Raw genomic sequence first — 16,834 nt, 5'->3', positions numbered from 1 at the left:
TGTTTTTATTGAACATTAATGGAGCAACAGATTTTGTGTGAAAATAAATCATAAAAGCGGTTTGTTTAAAAAAAAAATTGTATAAAATGTATGCGGTGGCAAGGTACGAGTTAGTCATATATAATTTATGCAGTTAAGAAAGGTGTTTGATAACTTTATTTGATTGCTGTATGTGTAACAGGTAGGAAGGCCACAGGTAAATGTGACATTTATTATAATGGGATTATGTATAAAGATTGTTTTAAGTTCACTTAAATAAAAATGTGTTCTTCTAAAAGCCTAATAAATGTTGAAATTGGTCGCTTTCAATTATACTGTAATGTTGTCTATCATTAATATTTTAACATTTATTTCATAAAGACATAAAAATATTAAAAAATATATACAGTTTAAAAAATTTAAAAATATGCCTTTACAACCAATTTAAAATATACAGTCTTTAAATTGTTTCGACATAAATTTGGAGAGTAACTGCAATATTCGTACAATATAAAAATATAAAAAATGGCAATGTTTTTAGCGAATAAGTACAGAAATAAATGTGAGATTAATTAGTTGAAAAACAATCACTAGCAAAGTTTGCACTATTTTCTTTGGCGCTTATTGATAAATAAAATTTTAGTTTAACATATTCTTCCGTTATATGTACCTTGAAAAAAACTAAAAATCATTAACAAGACATTAGTCTCATAATATAGACATTAATTTTATGTACATAAATATACAACATTTCTAAACAAAATTTTAAATATTCGATTTTTTTCATGGATCAGCCAAATTTCCACATGTATATTCAAACAACCCGATCACACATAAATGCGTATAAATAGTACGAGTGTGCAATGTCGTGGAATGTATACGCCAAAACTCATTTTGGCGTGCATATGATACGCTGTTTTTCGCGTGCATATGATACGCACTTTATGGCGTATATATGACGCGCTTGGGTAGGTTTAGGGTAGTGGGGCGTATATATGACACGCGCTTGGGCAGGTTTAGGGTGGTGGGGTGGGGGTTCGTATGTATAATACGCCATAAAATGCGTATCATATGCACGCGAAAAACAGCGTGCCATAGACATGCCAAAATGAGTTTTGGCGTATACATTCCACGACATTGCACACTTGTACTATTTATATGCATTTTTGTGAGAATACCCTGATTCAAAAGTGGTTGTTAAGAAAAGTGCAGAGCCATCTAATGGTTTAAAAAAAAAAATCTGTCAAACGCCCCGTTTTTTACCCCGGTGTGCCTTTAGCCCCATTGTATCCTATATCTTTTTACTAAAAGGTGTAAGACATGCAAAATAAAAATATTTACAGAGGAAATTAAAAACTGAAGAGCTCAGATGCAAAAGCCGCTAAATGCAACCTCTGACCGAAATGAGATAATCATATTGAGTGAATGCTCTCCACACATAGTGTACATTTATCAAGTGTCAACCCATTCAGAAATACTAGTTTGTTGGCAGAAACCTCTAAACACCACTTCCCGTAGTGAGCAAAAATTCTTTAAGTCCACAAAAACCATGAATCGAATGATATGATTTCAAGATGAATGACGGTGTGCGAATGAGACATCTTTCATTTGCCGAGCTTCCATTGTTACAGTTGCAGGGATTTTGCGACTAGCAAGTAAACACAACAGGGTTCCTTGTGCTTCTGTAAAACTCTGACAGAAATTGATGTGGCCGTCACTTTGCATCATAGCGCCCCCTACTCTGTGGATCAGTTCTTTATTGTTACATTTTGAATTTTCCTTTAATCTTTTGCAATGTTTCCAATTGCATCTTTAGTGATTTTGCAGCTGTTTACTATGTCCCTTTGTCCAAACAAATCATACCGGTGAGGTGACATTCTTCAAAATAAGGCATTTCATTAACTGACTAATAACCTTTTCATTGCCATTAAAGTTAAATTACTAACCCTAAACTACGGAAGCTTATTGCATTCACTTGAGAAAAAAAAAATCTACTCTGTTTTTCTGAATTAATGACTTAATTATCTCAGAATTATGAGAATTTTTCATGAATATTTTTTTTTGTTTTGTTTTTCTGAATTAATGACTTAATTATCTCAGAATTATGAGATAATTTTTCATGAATATTTTTTTTGTTTTGTTTTTCTGAATTAATGACTTAATTATCTCAGAATTATGAGATCATTTTTCATGAATAATTTTTTTTTGCTCTGTTTTTCTGAATTAATGACTTCATTTTTTCTTGAAAAAAAAATGTGTTCTGTTTTTCTCAATTAATGAGATCCCTCAAAATCCAGCCAAGAGCTCTATTTTAGCTGGATTGCATGGAAGTAAACATGTCCCGCCTTTCAAATTTGTGCAGACAGCCGATCTCATGAAAATTCATATAAATAGTAGTATAAATAAGTGTGCAATCTTGTGGAATGTATACGCTAAAATGAGTTTTGGTGTGCATATGGTACACAGTTTTTCACGTGCTTATACGCACTTTATGGCATATTATACGTACGAACCCCCCATCCCACCATCCCCAACCTACTCAAGAGGATGTCATATGCATGCACGCGAAAGACTGTGTAGCACGTGCATTATCTCAGTAAACATTCCACACAATATACATCCCAGACGATATACATTAGACACGATTTCACACTCGTACTATTGATACGCATTACTATGTGATCGTGTTAAGATGATGCATCTGAAATGCATGCAGGCTGGCTACGTGGTGACACAAGAGACAATCAGGCAATTGTTGAAAATACTGGATCCCCATGGAGTGCAATAGCAATGTCAAGCAGATCAGAATGTTCATTTCTGCTGTCATGAGCTGTCTGCACAAAGTTGATGCACTAAAAACAATACAATTTTTATTACTTAAAGACAATGTCTCAAACCCAAAGTAAAATAAATCCGGATTAAATTTGAAAGGCGGCACATGTTTACTTCCATGCAATCCAGCTAAAATAGAGCTCTTGGCTGGATTTTGAGGGATCTCATTAATTCAGAAAAACAGAGCAAAAAAAATGTATTCATGAAAATTCTCTCATAATTCTGAGATAATTAAGTCATTAATTCAGAAAAACAGAGCAAAAAAAAATTATTCATGAAAAATTATCTCATAATTCTGAGATAATTGTCATTAATTCAGAAAAACAGAGTAGATTTTTTTTTCTCAAGTGAATGCAATAAGCTTCCATACTAAACATAGGGGCCTGATTAAAAAAATCTAATTTAAAAGACCACATGTAAGATGGACTTAGAGATTTTTGCATCTGAATCCTTCAACTGCAGCCAGCATTTAGACTGTATACTGTAAGTAGTTATGGCAATGTGAATACAAAGATAAATTACTAGGTTTATATATAGAACTGGGCTTACAGTATACTGTATATCAACTCTATTATGAACACTTTTAATGAGAAACATTCTTGTTTTTTACATTTCGCAGCAACACATAGTCAAAACATTACATTTGGCCAATAACAAGTATTTCTTGCCAGGTTTTGTACTCTTGAACATGAGAGCTAGTCTTTCAATGTGACTTTATGCTTTTTTGTTCTTTTTTAGAAGCAGCAACCATATGGAATGTTTAATATTTATTAAAATGACAATGATTTTTCGTGACTTTGCTTATATTTTTCTTTGTTGGAAGAGGACAAACATCACCACTAGCTCACCGAATATCACACTATTTACTAATTACCGAAGACAAATTTTGCACTTTGTGGACAAGGTTTTTGTCTAGGTTTTCTCCAGTGTGAGTCCGTTGGTGCCGTTTTAAATAGCTTGCTCTGGTAAAAGCTTTCCCGCACTCAGGGCACACATAAGATTTCTCACTGGCATGTATTTTCTGGTGTGATTTTAAACTGCCAAGCAGTTTAAAACTCTCTCCACACAAAGAGCATAAATAGGGTCTCTCATCTGTATGAAGTTTCAGATGTGCCTTTAAGCGTGCTGCCAAAATAAACTTTTTGCCACACTTTTCGCAACTAAACGGTCTTTCTTCAGAGTGAATGAGCAAATGCGTTTTGAATGTGTTGCTCTCTGCAAACCTCTTGCCACACTCAGAACACTCATGTAACTTCTCTCCAGAATGATATTTCATGTGCATGTGTAGGCTTCTTTGAACTGTGAAGCTCTTCCCACACTCATGGCATGTGAACGGCTTCTCTCCGGTGTGAGTTCTTATGTGCGTCTTAAGGTGTCCTTTACATTTGAAACTCTTTCCACACTGAGGGCATGTGTAAGGCTTCTCTCCGGTGTGAATTCTCATGTGATCTTTAAGCTGTCCTCTATGTGTGAAACTCTTTCCACACTCTGGACACTTGGATGGCTTCTCTCCGGTGTGAATTCTTATGTGAATTTTAAGGTTTCCTTTATGTGTAAAACTCTTTCCACACTGAGGGCATATGAAAGGCTTCTCTCCAGTGTGACTTCTCATGTGACGCTTTATGTATCCTTTATCTGTGAAACTCTTTCCACACTGATGGCATGTGTAAGGCTTCTCACCAGAGTGTGTTTTTATGTGATTCTGAAGGATTACTTTGCGAGCAAAGGTCTTTCCACACTGATTACATGTGAAAGGCCTCTCTCCAGAGTGAATTCTCATGTGACACTTGAGGTTTTCTTTATGTGTGAAACACTTTCCACACTGATGGCAAGTTAAAGGGCTCTCTTCTGAGTGAATTCTTGCATGAATCTTTAGGTTTCCTTTATTTGTAAAACTCTTTCCACACTGAAGGCACGTGAAAGGCTTCTCTCCAGTGTGAATTCTCATGTGACACTTGAGGCTTCCTTTACATGTTAAACCTTTTCCACACAGATGGCATGTGAAAGGCTTCCCCCCAGTGTGAATTCGTATATGATTCTTAAGGTATTCTTTCTGTGTGAAACTCTTTCCACACTGATGGCAAGTGAAAGGCCCCTCTTCGATGTGAATTCTCATGTGACACTTAAGGCTTCCTTTATGTGAGAAGCTCTTGTCACACTGGGGGCAAGTGAAAGGCTTCTCTCCGGTGTGAACTCTCACATGACATGTAAGAGTGCCTTTGCACGTAAAACTTTTTCCACACAGGTGACACGTGAAAGGCCTCTCTCCAGTGTGAATTCTCATGTGACCATTAAGGCTTCCTTTACACGTGAAGTTCTTTCCACACAGATGACATGCATAAGGCTTCTCTCCAGTGTGTATTCTAATGTGATCATTAAGGTGTCCTTTGTGAATAAAAATCTTCTTACACAGATGGCAGGTGTAAGGCTTCTCACCGATGTGAATTTTGATGTGATCCCTAAGGTTTCCTTTATGTGTGAACGTCTTCTCACACTGAGGGCAGGATAAAGAATTATTGGCTTCTGTTTTTTGTGAGAAATTATTTTCAGTTAGCGAGGAACTGATACATTTTTCTCCAACTATAAAATCTTCAGGTTTCTCGAAATAGTGGTTCTCCTTGACGTCTCTCACTTCTTGACTTTCCTCTTTCACTTCCATCTGGTCTAAAATTAACATATTACATTGTCAAAAATAAGTTAAAGAAAGGTGAAACAAGAAACACTAAATTGAAGTTTAGCTTAAATAGTTAGTTCACCCATTATCCCATAATTTACTCGTTCTCAAGCCATCCAAGATGTATGTGCCTTTCTTCTTTCAGCCAAACACGATCAGAATTATATTAAAAAAAATATCCTGGCTCTTCCAAGCTTTATAACGGGAAGCGAACCCTTGGGGAAGAAGAGCGCTGTCGTGTTTACATTGTGACAATATCCCTTTTCACACATACATCTTAACAGACTGGTAAATTACCGGTAACAGATCATGTGTGAACAAGCCCTTTTCAAAAATACCGGAAAATTGGTTTCAGCAATATACCAGTAAAGAAAGTTGTAACATTACCAGTAAATTACTGGTAGTGATGCCAGTAACGCATTAAGGCGGGCGTACACTGTGCGAATTCGGACACTCGGAAGGTCGTGAGATATTGCAGACGCTATGAGTCATTTAATTTGATCATCGCATCAAATCAGCTGGTACACGGCACGACTGTTTGCACCGCGAGCCGGCCGCGATCACACGAGTTTTCATGTAACACAGACACCGGACTCCGGAGCTTTCAATGTTGCTGCTATAGCTTTAGATACAAAAAATAAAGAAAAAAGGTGTGAAAATGATTTGTTGAAAAGCAGAGAACAGCCATTCCTTTTAACCGGAACAACCAGAGGGAGAGAGAAGAGTGCACGTGAGAGAGAGAGAGAGAGAGAGAGAGAGAGAGAGAGAGAGAGAGTGTGTGTGTGTGTGTGTGTGTGTGAGTGTGAGTGTGAACGCAGTATGTGGCAGCCACTGAGCTAATAATAGTCATATAGATTGATTTGGCAATAGGGGACAGTCATATGCTGGTAAAAATCGGGCCGACTCGCCGAACTTTTTAAACATGTTTAAAAATTATCGTAAGGTCGGGAGGTGCTCTTAACGTGCTCGGCTCGTCTCGTATTTCCTCTCACACGGTGCGAGCCGCGACGATAAGAGCATCCACGATGTCCACGCGATTTCTCCCGAGAAAAAAAAATCGTCTGCGAGTTCGTACGACAGCAAAAATCGCACCGTGTATGCCCGCCTTTACTCTAATCTGACTACTTTTTATCCAGTAATGAGTAATCGAACGCGTTACCATTTCCAAACCAGTAATCATATTAAAGTAACTTCTCCAAGTCACTGCAAGTTACTTTTTTAGTCATTGTCCTTAGTAATAAAAAAAAATCAGGAAATATTTTTTTAATTTCTACTTAAAATTTCCGGAAATACATTGTTGACGTTACTGTTAAATATGCACTTCCAATAAAGTGAGTGTTGGCAAAAACGGTTGTCATTTCTATGTTGAGGCGTCAGGGGTGTTGTCGGCAACTGCTGATTGTAACTAATAAAGTAACTTGTAGTCTTACTTAGTTACTTTTAAAACCAAGTAATCTGTAAAGTAACTAAGGGTGCTTTCACACCTACCTTGTTTGGTCCGGATTTTCAATCTTTTCAGTTTGGTCTGACTCAGAATTACAGGTGTGAAACCTCCCTCGGACCACGGTCCGGACCAAACAGACGAAATTTCTCATGTCTGTGAGACGTAGCCTATATGCTGAGTTTCGGTTTATTTATGAGACCGCTCCAGTTCATGTGCAACCCATATGATCGCTCCGTCACAGTTTGTCTGCTATATTATTTATTAAAGCTTATTGTGGCAAGGGGGGCGTGGTTCAGCGAGGTCTGCAGCGGGAGAGCCTCGGGACGAGCGGTAAGTGAGTGGGTTGGACGCAGATTAATAACACCTGTATCTTGTTCCAGTGATGGGCGTGGGGAGAGGATAAAACGCCTGTGGAACCGGAAGCCTGGGAGAGAGAGACGGACGATTGATGCCACACACGAGACCCTGAGTTGACCCGGAAGCCGGAAGTGCTGTGAACCAGAAACGATTATTGTTCATGAGTTTGACTGAACACACACGCCTGAGTGTTGTACTGAGTTTTGAGATACGAAATAAAAGAAGCATCAACCGTCCAGCCGACCCCCGTGTCCTCTTCCTTCCACACACACACAAACTTATTACACTGGTGCCGAAACCCGGGAGGAAGTAGGACAGCGCCGCCGCCATGCAGACGTCTTCCGCCACGCCATTTGAGGACATTATCACCTCCCTCGCGGTCCTCCACCGCGAACAACATCAAGCCTTCGGACGGATCTGATCTCAACATCTGGACCTTCCGACGGATCAGGAGCGCCGCTTCGTGGCGATAGTCCAAGGCCAGCAAGAGGACCGCGAGAGGTTCCGGAGCTGGCTTGACCGGGAGGCTCGCACCGAGGCCGCCGGGCAGTCCGGCGCACCGGTCCACGTGCCCCTACACAAGATGGGGCCACAAGACGACCCCGAGGCCTTCATAGACCTCTTTCAGAAATCCGTGGAGGCCTGCGAGTGGCCCCGGGCACAGTGGCCGGTGCGTCTCATTCCACTACTTTCCGGAGAAGCCCAGGCGGCTGCCCAACAACTGCCGGTGGCGAACCGGTGGCCACCCCCTTCGCGATGGCCCAACAGCTCCGGGACTCCTGTCGCAAATGGCTCTTGGCTGGCGGAAGCGCCGTGGTACTGGAGCAGTTTATCGAGCCGAGTGGGTCCAGTGCCACCGGCCCACGTCGCTGGAGACGGCCATCAACCTGGCGGAGGACCACATGGAGGCGTGCCCGGGGGTCGGCGAGCCCCTTCTAACTTCTACCTCTCTCTCTCCCCCCTCTGTCTCTCTCTCTCGCCCTGTCCCTCTCCCTAGGTCCCGCCCTCCGGGCCCTCCTCGCATTCCCCCCAGAGGCCGGGGTGGGATGGGCACTGGGCCGTTCGAGGGGGCGGGAGGGGATAATGGTTCCGGTTCCACCCCCTCTCCACGCCCATTCTCCAACCCACGCTGGGGCGGCGGGTAGGCCTGGGCTGGGCTGGCCTGTTGGCGTTGTGGGGACCCGGATCATTTTGTGGACCGGTGTCCTATGATGGACATCGGGACAATGATCCGGGTTCCGGACGTCCAGCAGACCACTCCTGATCAAGCAGGAGAGTACCAAATTCCTGTGAGTATCAAGGGCGGTACATATCAGGCCTTGGTGGATTCGGGATGTAACCAAACCTCAATCCATCAAAGCCTGATGCAGCCTGGGGCATTGGATACAAGCCGCGTGGTTAAGGTGTGGTGTGTGCACGGGGATGTGGTGGAATATCCGGTTGTCCCAATCACGATTCAGTTTCGGGGAGAAAAGCATCGTGTAGAGGTGGCGATTAGTCCTCGCATCCAGCATCGGTTTTATTGGGATCATTATGTGCGGATGCCGCTTGGGAGAAAAAGGCTAGGAGGGGGGCGGCGCTAGTGCAGCTTGGGGAGACTGAGACGGGACCCTTGGGGACGGCTTCAGAGGAAACGAGCGGGATCGAGAGACTGATTCTCTCGGACTGTGATGACTTCCCTTTGGAGCAGTCCCAGGATGAGACCCACAAAAACGCCTTCCAGCAGGTCCGCTCTATCGACGGCCAGTCTCTCCAACCTGCCTTTCCCGTCACCTATCCCTATTTCGCCATAATAAAAGACAGGTTGTATCGAGTAACCCAAGACACTCGGACAAAGATAGATACAACCCAATTGTTAGTTCCGAAGAGCCGCCCGGGAAATGCTTTTCCGGGCGGCTCACTCCAATCCAATGGCGGGCCACTTGGGACAGGCGGCCACACTGAATCGCCTCATGACCCGGTTTTTTTGGCCAGGCATTCATGACAACGTGTGCAGGTGGTGCGCGTCTTGTCCTGAATGTCAGTTGGTAAATCCACTGGCCGCTCCAAAAGCGCCATTGCGCCCCCTTCCATTAACCCTTAAAGACCTAGAACATTTTTGGGGCGCCTGATGTGCCTCTACTTTTCTTTGTTTTTCTCCCCCATTCTAGCAGTTATCATCAAGTGCTATATATCATTTTAAACAGGAGAACCTGAAGTTTCCATCTAGCTCATTTGATGTCCCAATTTTACATTTATTTATTCTGAGAATGGATTAAATTAATATAATTTCAAGAAAAATGGCAGCAAAAATGTGATGTTTTTACTGTGAACTCGAACAGAACTTCATGAAGTTTGGATTTTTTCCTTTAGAAAGTTAGACTTGGTTGTTTTACACTTCCAGATTAAATTTTGTCTACATGTAACAATCCCTCAACAAGTTATAGCCATTTATTATAACATTATTCTAGGCGTTTCTAGGTTTTTGAGTGAAAACAGGTGTATTTTATTTACTGATAATGTGTCCAAAAAAGTTCAAGTAATAAAGTAAATAGAAAGATTGTTATATAATAACAGCACTGAAACAAACATTTTTCTTCAGAGAAATATATTATAATTTGAACATGAAAAACAAACGCAAACAATACATCAAGTTGTGACAACAAACCATGAAATAAAATATACTGAGGCTACTTTTACATGTGGGCGGCTATTTTCATGAACGGACATTTCAACCTCTCTGCACATAATCTTCTCAAACACAAATTGAGGAAAATATAATAGTGAAAATTGTGTAAAACACAAACTACATACAAATAGAGAAATATACTGGCTGTGCTCTGAGAGAGCGCTTTGCACGCGTTTCTGTTTGGTTTCATGATGCATGCAAATTCACACCCACGTTAATTTTTCAGAGAAACGTGATTCGTGGTTCAAAAGACCAAACACTGTGTTTATTGGTTGAATTGATCAAAGTTTCAACGAATCTGGGCACAGGGGGGTGGGACTAATAAAAAAAAAAATTCTGTTTGGCTCAGGGGAACAACCCACGTGTGTTTCCTGGACAAATCAATGCTGCATATTTTGTTGACGCATCCACGCTGACTATGGAGCCTCTGAATGATCAATCGCGAGACATATTATACGGATATGGAAAGCAGAGATTCTCCTCTTTATGGTGCAGTTTACAGCATACAGATTGGATTAGCGGTTTAAAAGTTATTAAACATTTTAGAACGATAGTTATTTTTAGTCAATGCTGCATATTTTGATGACGCATCGATGCTGACTACGGAGCCCCTGAATGATCAATCGCGATTAATGTTATAGCTTTAGAAAGCGGAGATTCTCCTCTTTACGGTGCAGTTTACAGCATACAGATTGGATTTGCGGTTTAAAAGTTATTAAACATTTCAGAACGATAGTTATTTTTAGCCGCTGGCGGCTGTCTCGGTCTTTAAGGGTTAATGCAGGTCCCCTTCGAGAGAATTGGGATGGACCTCATCGGGCTATTAGAGGGATCCGCACACGGACATCGTTTTGCATTAGTTATCGTGGACTACACAACACGATATCCGGAAGCAGTGGCTCTCCGCAACATCTCCGCGAAGAGTGTTGCGGACGCCCTGTTTCGACTAATCTCCCGGGTGGGGGTTCCGAAAGAAATCCTCACTGACCAAGGCACGGCGTTTGAGGTCGCACGACAGGTCGGGATCTCGATTATGAAGTGATACGATCCGATAGGAACGGGGCACGTCAAATATATCACCTCAATCTCCTAAAAAAATGGAATGAGGTGGAATCAGTGTTGTTGGCAACGGTGATTGGGGGGAAGGATGATCTCGGGCCAGAGGCGAGCATCAAGGCACAATCAGTCGCGCTGGCCCCTGGGGGAGATCACCTCTCACCGTCCCAACTCACTGATTTATCAAAATTACAGGCAGAGTTTGCCGACGTGTTCTCGCCCCTACTGGGACGCACCGACTTAATTCAGCACCATATCGAGACCGAGCCGGGCGTGGTAGTTCGCAGCCGGCCGTATCGGTTACCTGAACACAAAAAAAGGTGGTTCAGGAAGAATTAGGGGCGATGCTGGACATGGGAGTAATAGAGGAGTCCAACAGTGACAGGGCGAGCCCGATAGTTTTGGTTCCTAAAACCGACGGCTCGGTCAGGTTATGTGTGGACTATCGCAAGGTGAACGCTGTGTCGAAATTCGACGCTTATCCAATGCCGCGGGTTGACGAGTTGCTTGATCGGCTGGGCACGGCTCGATTTTATTCGACATTGGACTTAACAAAGGGCTATTGGCAGATCCCCTTGTCTCCATTGTCCAAAGAAAAGACAGCTTTCACCACGCTGTTTGCATTGCACCAATTTGTCACGCTTCCTTTCGGTATGTTCGGGGCTCCCGCTACCTTCCAGCGCCTCATGGATAGGATTTTGCGTCCACATGCCGCATATGCTGCTGCCTATCTGGATGATATCGTGATTTACAGTCACGACTGGCAGCGGCATATGCAGCATGTCAGGGCGGTCCTGAGGTCGCTGAGAGGAACGGGGCTCATGGCCAATCCGAAGAAGTGTGCGATTGGGGGGCAAGGGGGGCGTGGTTCAGCGAGGTCTGCAGCGGGAGAGAGAGCCTCAGGACGAGCGGTAAGTGAGTGGGGTTGGACGCAGATTAATAACATCTGTTTCTTGTTCCAGTGATGGGCGTGGGGAGAGCATAAAACGCCTGTGGAACCGGAAGCCTGGGAGAGAGAGACGGACGGTTGATGCCACACACGAGACCCTGAGTTGACCCGGAAGCCGGAAGTGCTGTGAACCGGAAACGATTATTGTTTATGAGTTTGACTGAACACACACGCCTGAGTGTGGTACTGAGTTTTGAGATCCGAAATAAAAGAAGCATCAACCGTCCAGCCGACCCCCGTGTCCTCTTCCTTCCACACACACATGAACTTATTACACTTATTTATTAAATTCAGGCAAATTAAAATTAAGATACAATTTATAAAAGCTTTCTACAAAACAAAACTTAATGAAGTGGTCGAAATCATTTCTGACCCCATGTCTTTGACATATATTGCACATTTGTGCATGTTTCATAATCAATATAGCCTAGATGAAATTTAAAAATAACATTATACTATTTAAACATAATACAAAATACATTGTTTGGCTAAAAAAGTAATCTTCTCCTCCTTTCCTGTTGGCGCCGATAAAACGTTTGCACAACGAGGACGTACATTTGGTGAATTTGAACTAGCCTTGAGTATAGATGGTGCTGCAGATAGTAATGCCATAATATTAACAGTATTGGCAACGATATGTGTCTGTTCATTTATTCATTCAAATGGATACAATGTATTAAAACCTTGGTGTGGACTTTCAGGTGTGAAAACACCCTAAGTTACTTTTTAAAGGAGTAATGAGTAATCAGATTACTTATTCAAAGTAACTGTGGCACTGGGAACTGATTACCAGTAATGTGCTCTGTGTTAACGCGGAATAAAGATTACGTATATTCATGTATGAAATCAGAACACGGCTGACGCAAGTGTGCTTTATGGCCAGTCATAAAGACTTGATTACGTGATTAGTCCGCTCTGTTTAAAGTAAGGTTTTTAATTGTTTTTCTATTTAAATATGCGCTTAATTATCATCTTTGACCATTATGCCACGTCTTGCAGCTTTTTTAATGTATCACGCTCGACAGATAGTGAAACTAAAGCGTTTCTCCTCATTTGGGCGGATGAAGAAAAAACAGCAGCACGGGCGTAAATTTCATCTAACACTTGGGGGCAGTTTGGAAAACAAAAAATATCTTAAGGGTATTAAGGGTTTTTGAAGGGGACACATAATACAGCCAAAATTGTACTTTTAAGGATATGTGTGGTAGCTTGACAAGCCAGACCCACATCAAGATGTTTGGTCTGGAAACTCACCATTGACAGGGCTCAATCCGAGGGGCGGGATAAACGTTTGTTTTTCAAACTCCCTCTGCACGAGATAGGATAGCGCTACAACCAACCAGAGCAACGAAGGTGAAGCAGAGCTAGTTGACAGATTAAACTTTCGGCGTATCCGGTCGGCAAAACTCAGAACACATCTTCCCTTTTTAAGGCCTCGTCCACACGAAGCCAGCGCTTTCCTAATCCGATCTTTTTTTTTTCCTCGTTTCAAGAAATATCTGCGTCCACACGGGATTAAGAAAACGGACTAAAAACGATGTAGCTTGCATGCCAGGCCAGTGTGTGGTGCTGTAATTCTGCCACAGAAATACACTAAAAACGGAGAAGAAGAGTTGTGGCTAGAAGGGGTATAGCAGTGGTCGGAGGTGAGCCAAAATCTCACAATAAAATAACAATAAATACATTTGCTACTTAACAGATGTGTTTTATTAATGCCTACACCTACCCCAACCCATAACATACCCTTACAATAATGCAGATACGGTCATTAAATGACGCGATATTGATGTGCGCATGCCCAGTACCCGTAGTTGTATCCCTCAACTCTTTCACCGTGCTGGACGTAGTGTGATGACATCACCGTTTCAGAAAATATACGGATTCGCTGTACACACGAAGACGGAACATGATCGTTTTCAGATTTACCCACCTTGGGACCCGGTTTCGAAAAATATCGGATTCATGCTTCTAAAACGCCGGATCCGTGTGGACAAAACGCTGATACGGTACAAAATTTATACGTATACAGCTAAACGCGTCTCCGTGTGGATGGACCAAGAATGACTTCAGTGCCGTTCTTTTCTCAGAAAAAAGCTCAACTCCAAGTCTTCTAGAATCGCGGTCAAAGCTGATTCGAAAGACCGCCGTTCGCCAGCTTCTGTGTTTACTAGTAGCATGCAAGCTCAACTCGGCCGTCATTATGTTAAGGCCAGCCCACCGACTCTATACACGATGTGATTGGCCCGACCAGAGTTTGAATTTTACGGCTCAGAATTGTATTGAGTGTTGCTGACGACACTCGCGGCAGATTAGATTTGCTGCCGCTAGGGTGCGTCTAGATTTCTGAATTGAACTGAAAAATTATCTTAGTCCTTTTTCTTTTTTTCTGTCATTTTATCTAGACAAACAACACAAAACAATAGTTGTTTAAATATGAGTTATCATAGGTTCAATACATGGTAATATAATTATTAAAGATAAAAATAAAAAATGAAAAAAAAGTAAACACTGCAGTAGATCCACAATATTAGCCTAATATCAGTTCATACATAGGATCATTGCCATGTTAGTAGTAGTGGGTGACATAGAACAAGCTACCAAAACAACAATCACTAAAATATCTGAATTATACATCGGTTATCATTTTATTTGTCATTGCTAATTTATTAATAACTCAGCATTGTCTGTATTAAAGAGAAAATAATCACTTCATCTGGTGTTTAAAGGGAATAAAATTGCCTTAACAGCTACTTACTGGAGTTCCACAACTACTGAAGAACTTTGTTCTCTCCCACCGGACTTGTGAGTGTAGGTGAGGTGCGTGGTGAACCAAAAACACAGTGAGGCAAGAGAGGGGGGAACTCAAAATGTTACTAAACTTAAAACGTATTTAGGCCGCGTTTGTGTTTTTATTGTTTTACTACTTGTTTTACTAATACAATTATTTTAGGTAAATATATTATTTACAATACACAAAGAGGTTTTTAATTATATTTTTTAAAGGGGGACACACCTCAGATAGATAACAACCCTTTATGGTGAGGGGTGATTTTTTTTTTTAAACATTCGTTTACATTATATAAAGCCATAAAGTTCTGCATGATTAAAGGCGTGGCCATTTTGAGTGACAGGTGGGTTGCTGTTTTTCTGCTGTCTGTAAGTCACCACATCACCTCAGCTCCAGCCACGTCCTGCCTCTTTGCCCATTGTCAGTTATCCAGGAGTGGCGCACTGCCAAGATGACAACAGCTGACTTTACACTCCAAAAACTCTCTTCAGAAACCTATGGGTTACATCACGGACACTACATCCATAATTTTTTTACAGTCTATGGTCTAGACCTTCTGCCGTCAGTCTAAATGTCTGTCTACGGGAGACTAGGATAACTCTGGCACAATGCTAGTGCACCATATCGAAAGGAAACTCAAGCTCCTCTTCACTTATATAGAAATTCTCATTCTCCAGTCATCGTGACTGGTGTTTCGTTTTGCTCTATCCTCTGCACTTGTGCATTTGTCAGTAAGTCATGCGTCAGGTCAGAGGTCACTCTTCCGCCAGAACAAAACCGTTACTGGATGCCAGTAATTATAGTTTATAAAGTTATGAATAAGAAACTTTTTCTTAAAAAAAAAAAAAAAATGCATCGCTTCGCTTCAGAAGTACTTTTTTTTGATCCCCTGAAGCTGTATGGATTACTTTTATAATGGACGGTGGACTTTTTTGGGCGTCAAAATCTAGGATACCAAAATTTGGAAGAACCAGGATTGTGTTTGGTAAAAGTAACCTTGAAAGGCTTGAGGGAGAGTACATTATGGCATATGAACCTTTTAAGTTATGTGATCTTTAGTGTGCTAAAAGTTAATTCTGACATTCTCACGTTAACAATTTGAAACCTGCAAGATTACTACTGATATAAAATGTTTGAATTGATTTACAGTGTTACTCAGAATTATTTTTAATTGCTATTTTAACTCCTTTATAAAATTCAAGTCTGATGAGTTTTCTTAAGCTTTACTTACTTTCTTTACAATGAATGCCACATATTTCGCTGTGGATCTCCAAAATGCATAACTGTAACAAATGTACTTTAACAGTCCTTAATCAAGAAACAAACCTCTTTGTTCATCAGCATCTTCTTCATCTTTCACTCTGCAGGGTTCTGGAACATTCATGTCCACAATCTCCACTTTAATAAACTCCATTTTTCCTGCAGTATGCCAAGCAAGATCTCAGCTGTTCAATCCTGCTGGCCTGGAAACTTTTCTTTGTCACGTTTAAGTGGGAATAATCAATAGAGAAAAGGGACACGTCAATCACCCTGTTCCCCATGTATGGATGCGCTTGAAAGTAAGTCATACATTTTGGTCCTATTTATGAGTGCAAAATATCAGCACTTCAGACAAAGCCATCCATGTCTACAATAGGTTCAACATTTTCAAAGCAAAATGCTTTCAGTAATATTATAAACATGTTTTTGGAACTAATTTGTTAAAAAACTTTAAAACATCTATGAAACGTTATATACATATTAATTTAAATAAGGACTAAAGACAAACCTTTATTCGGTCAAAAAACGTAACTGTCGCGGCGCGGACCTTATGATGTCAGCGGTACGGAGTGGCAAAATAAAAGACAATTTAAACAGTCTAAAATAATACTAGACAAATGCTAAAATATATTTAAAATGTATACATTCAAACGTCAGTTTTATATGTTGTAAAGACACGTAAATGTAAATCATAAAAAACAGTATTTACTATATTAATCAAATTAATTACATACAAATACCTAATAAAATAGAGGGTTTTATTAAATTAAATAATTATTAAAGTTGTTTTAGTGTAGATTATCGATTAGTAGCGCCGCTTGCTGCAC

The 16,834-nt window shown here is 41.1% G+C and overlaps 1 protein-coding gene across 1 annotated transcript; it reads right to left on the bottom strand.

Moving 5' to 3' along the window:
- Positions 1 to 3,171: 3,171 nt before the first annotated feature.
- LOC137088828 (zinc finger protein 160-like) lies at positions 3,172 to 16,777 on the bottom strand. Its single transcript, XM_067452179.1, has 3 exons — positions 16,516 to 16,777; positions 16,074 to 16,222; positions 3,172 to 5,475 (listed from the first exon to the last, which is right to left on the bottom strand). Exons 2-3 carry the CDS (start codon positions 16,159 to 16,161, stop codon positions 3,671 to 3,673), a joined length of 1,893 nt encoding a protein of 630 aa, XP_067308280.1. The 5' UTR covers positions 16,162 to 16,222; positions 16,516 to 16,777; the 3' UTR covers positions 3,172 to 3,670.
- Positions 16,778 to 16,834: the final 57 nt, after the last annotated feature.

The sequence above is a fragment of the Pseudorasbora parva genome, chromosome 9, assembly GCF_024679245.1.
Source record: "Pseudorasbora parva isolate DD20220531a chromosome 9, ASM2467924v1, whole genome shotgun sequence".
Taxonomy (NCBI): Eukaryota; Metazoa; Chordata; class Actinopteri; order Cypriniformes; family Gobionidae; genus Pseudorasbora; species Pseudorasbora parva.
The sequence above is the reverse complement of the archived record's forward strand: the minus strand, read 5'-3'. Positions and strand labels throughout refer to the sequence as shown.

Bases quoted from the DNA above. Each gene is read 5' to 3' on its own strand.
- LOC137088828 (XM_067452179.1), bottom strand. From the start codon at position 16,161: ATGGAGTTTATTAAAGTGGAGATTGTGGACATGAATGTTCCAGAACCC. The intron at 5,476-16,073 runs GTTTGTTTCTTG...TGTTAATTTTAG, and splicing joins AGATGCTGATGAACAAAGAG to ACCAGATGGAAGTGAAAGAG.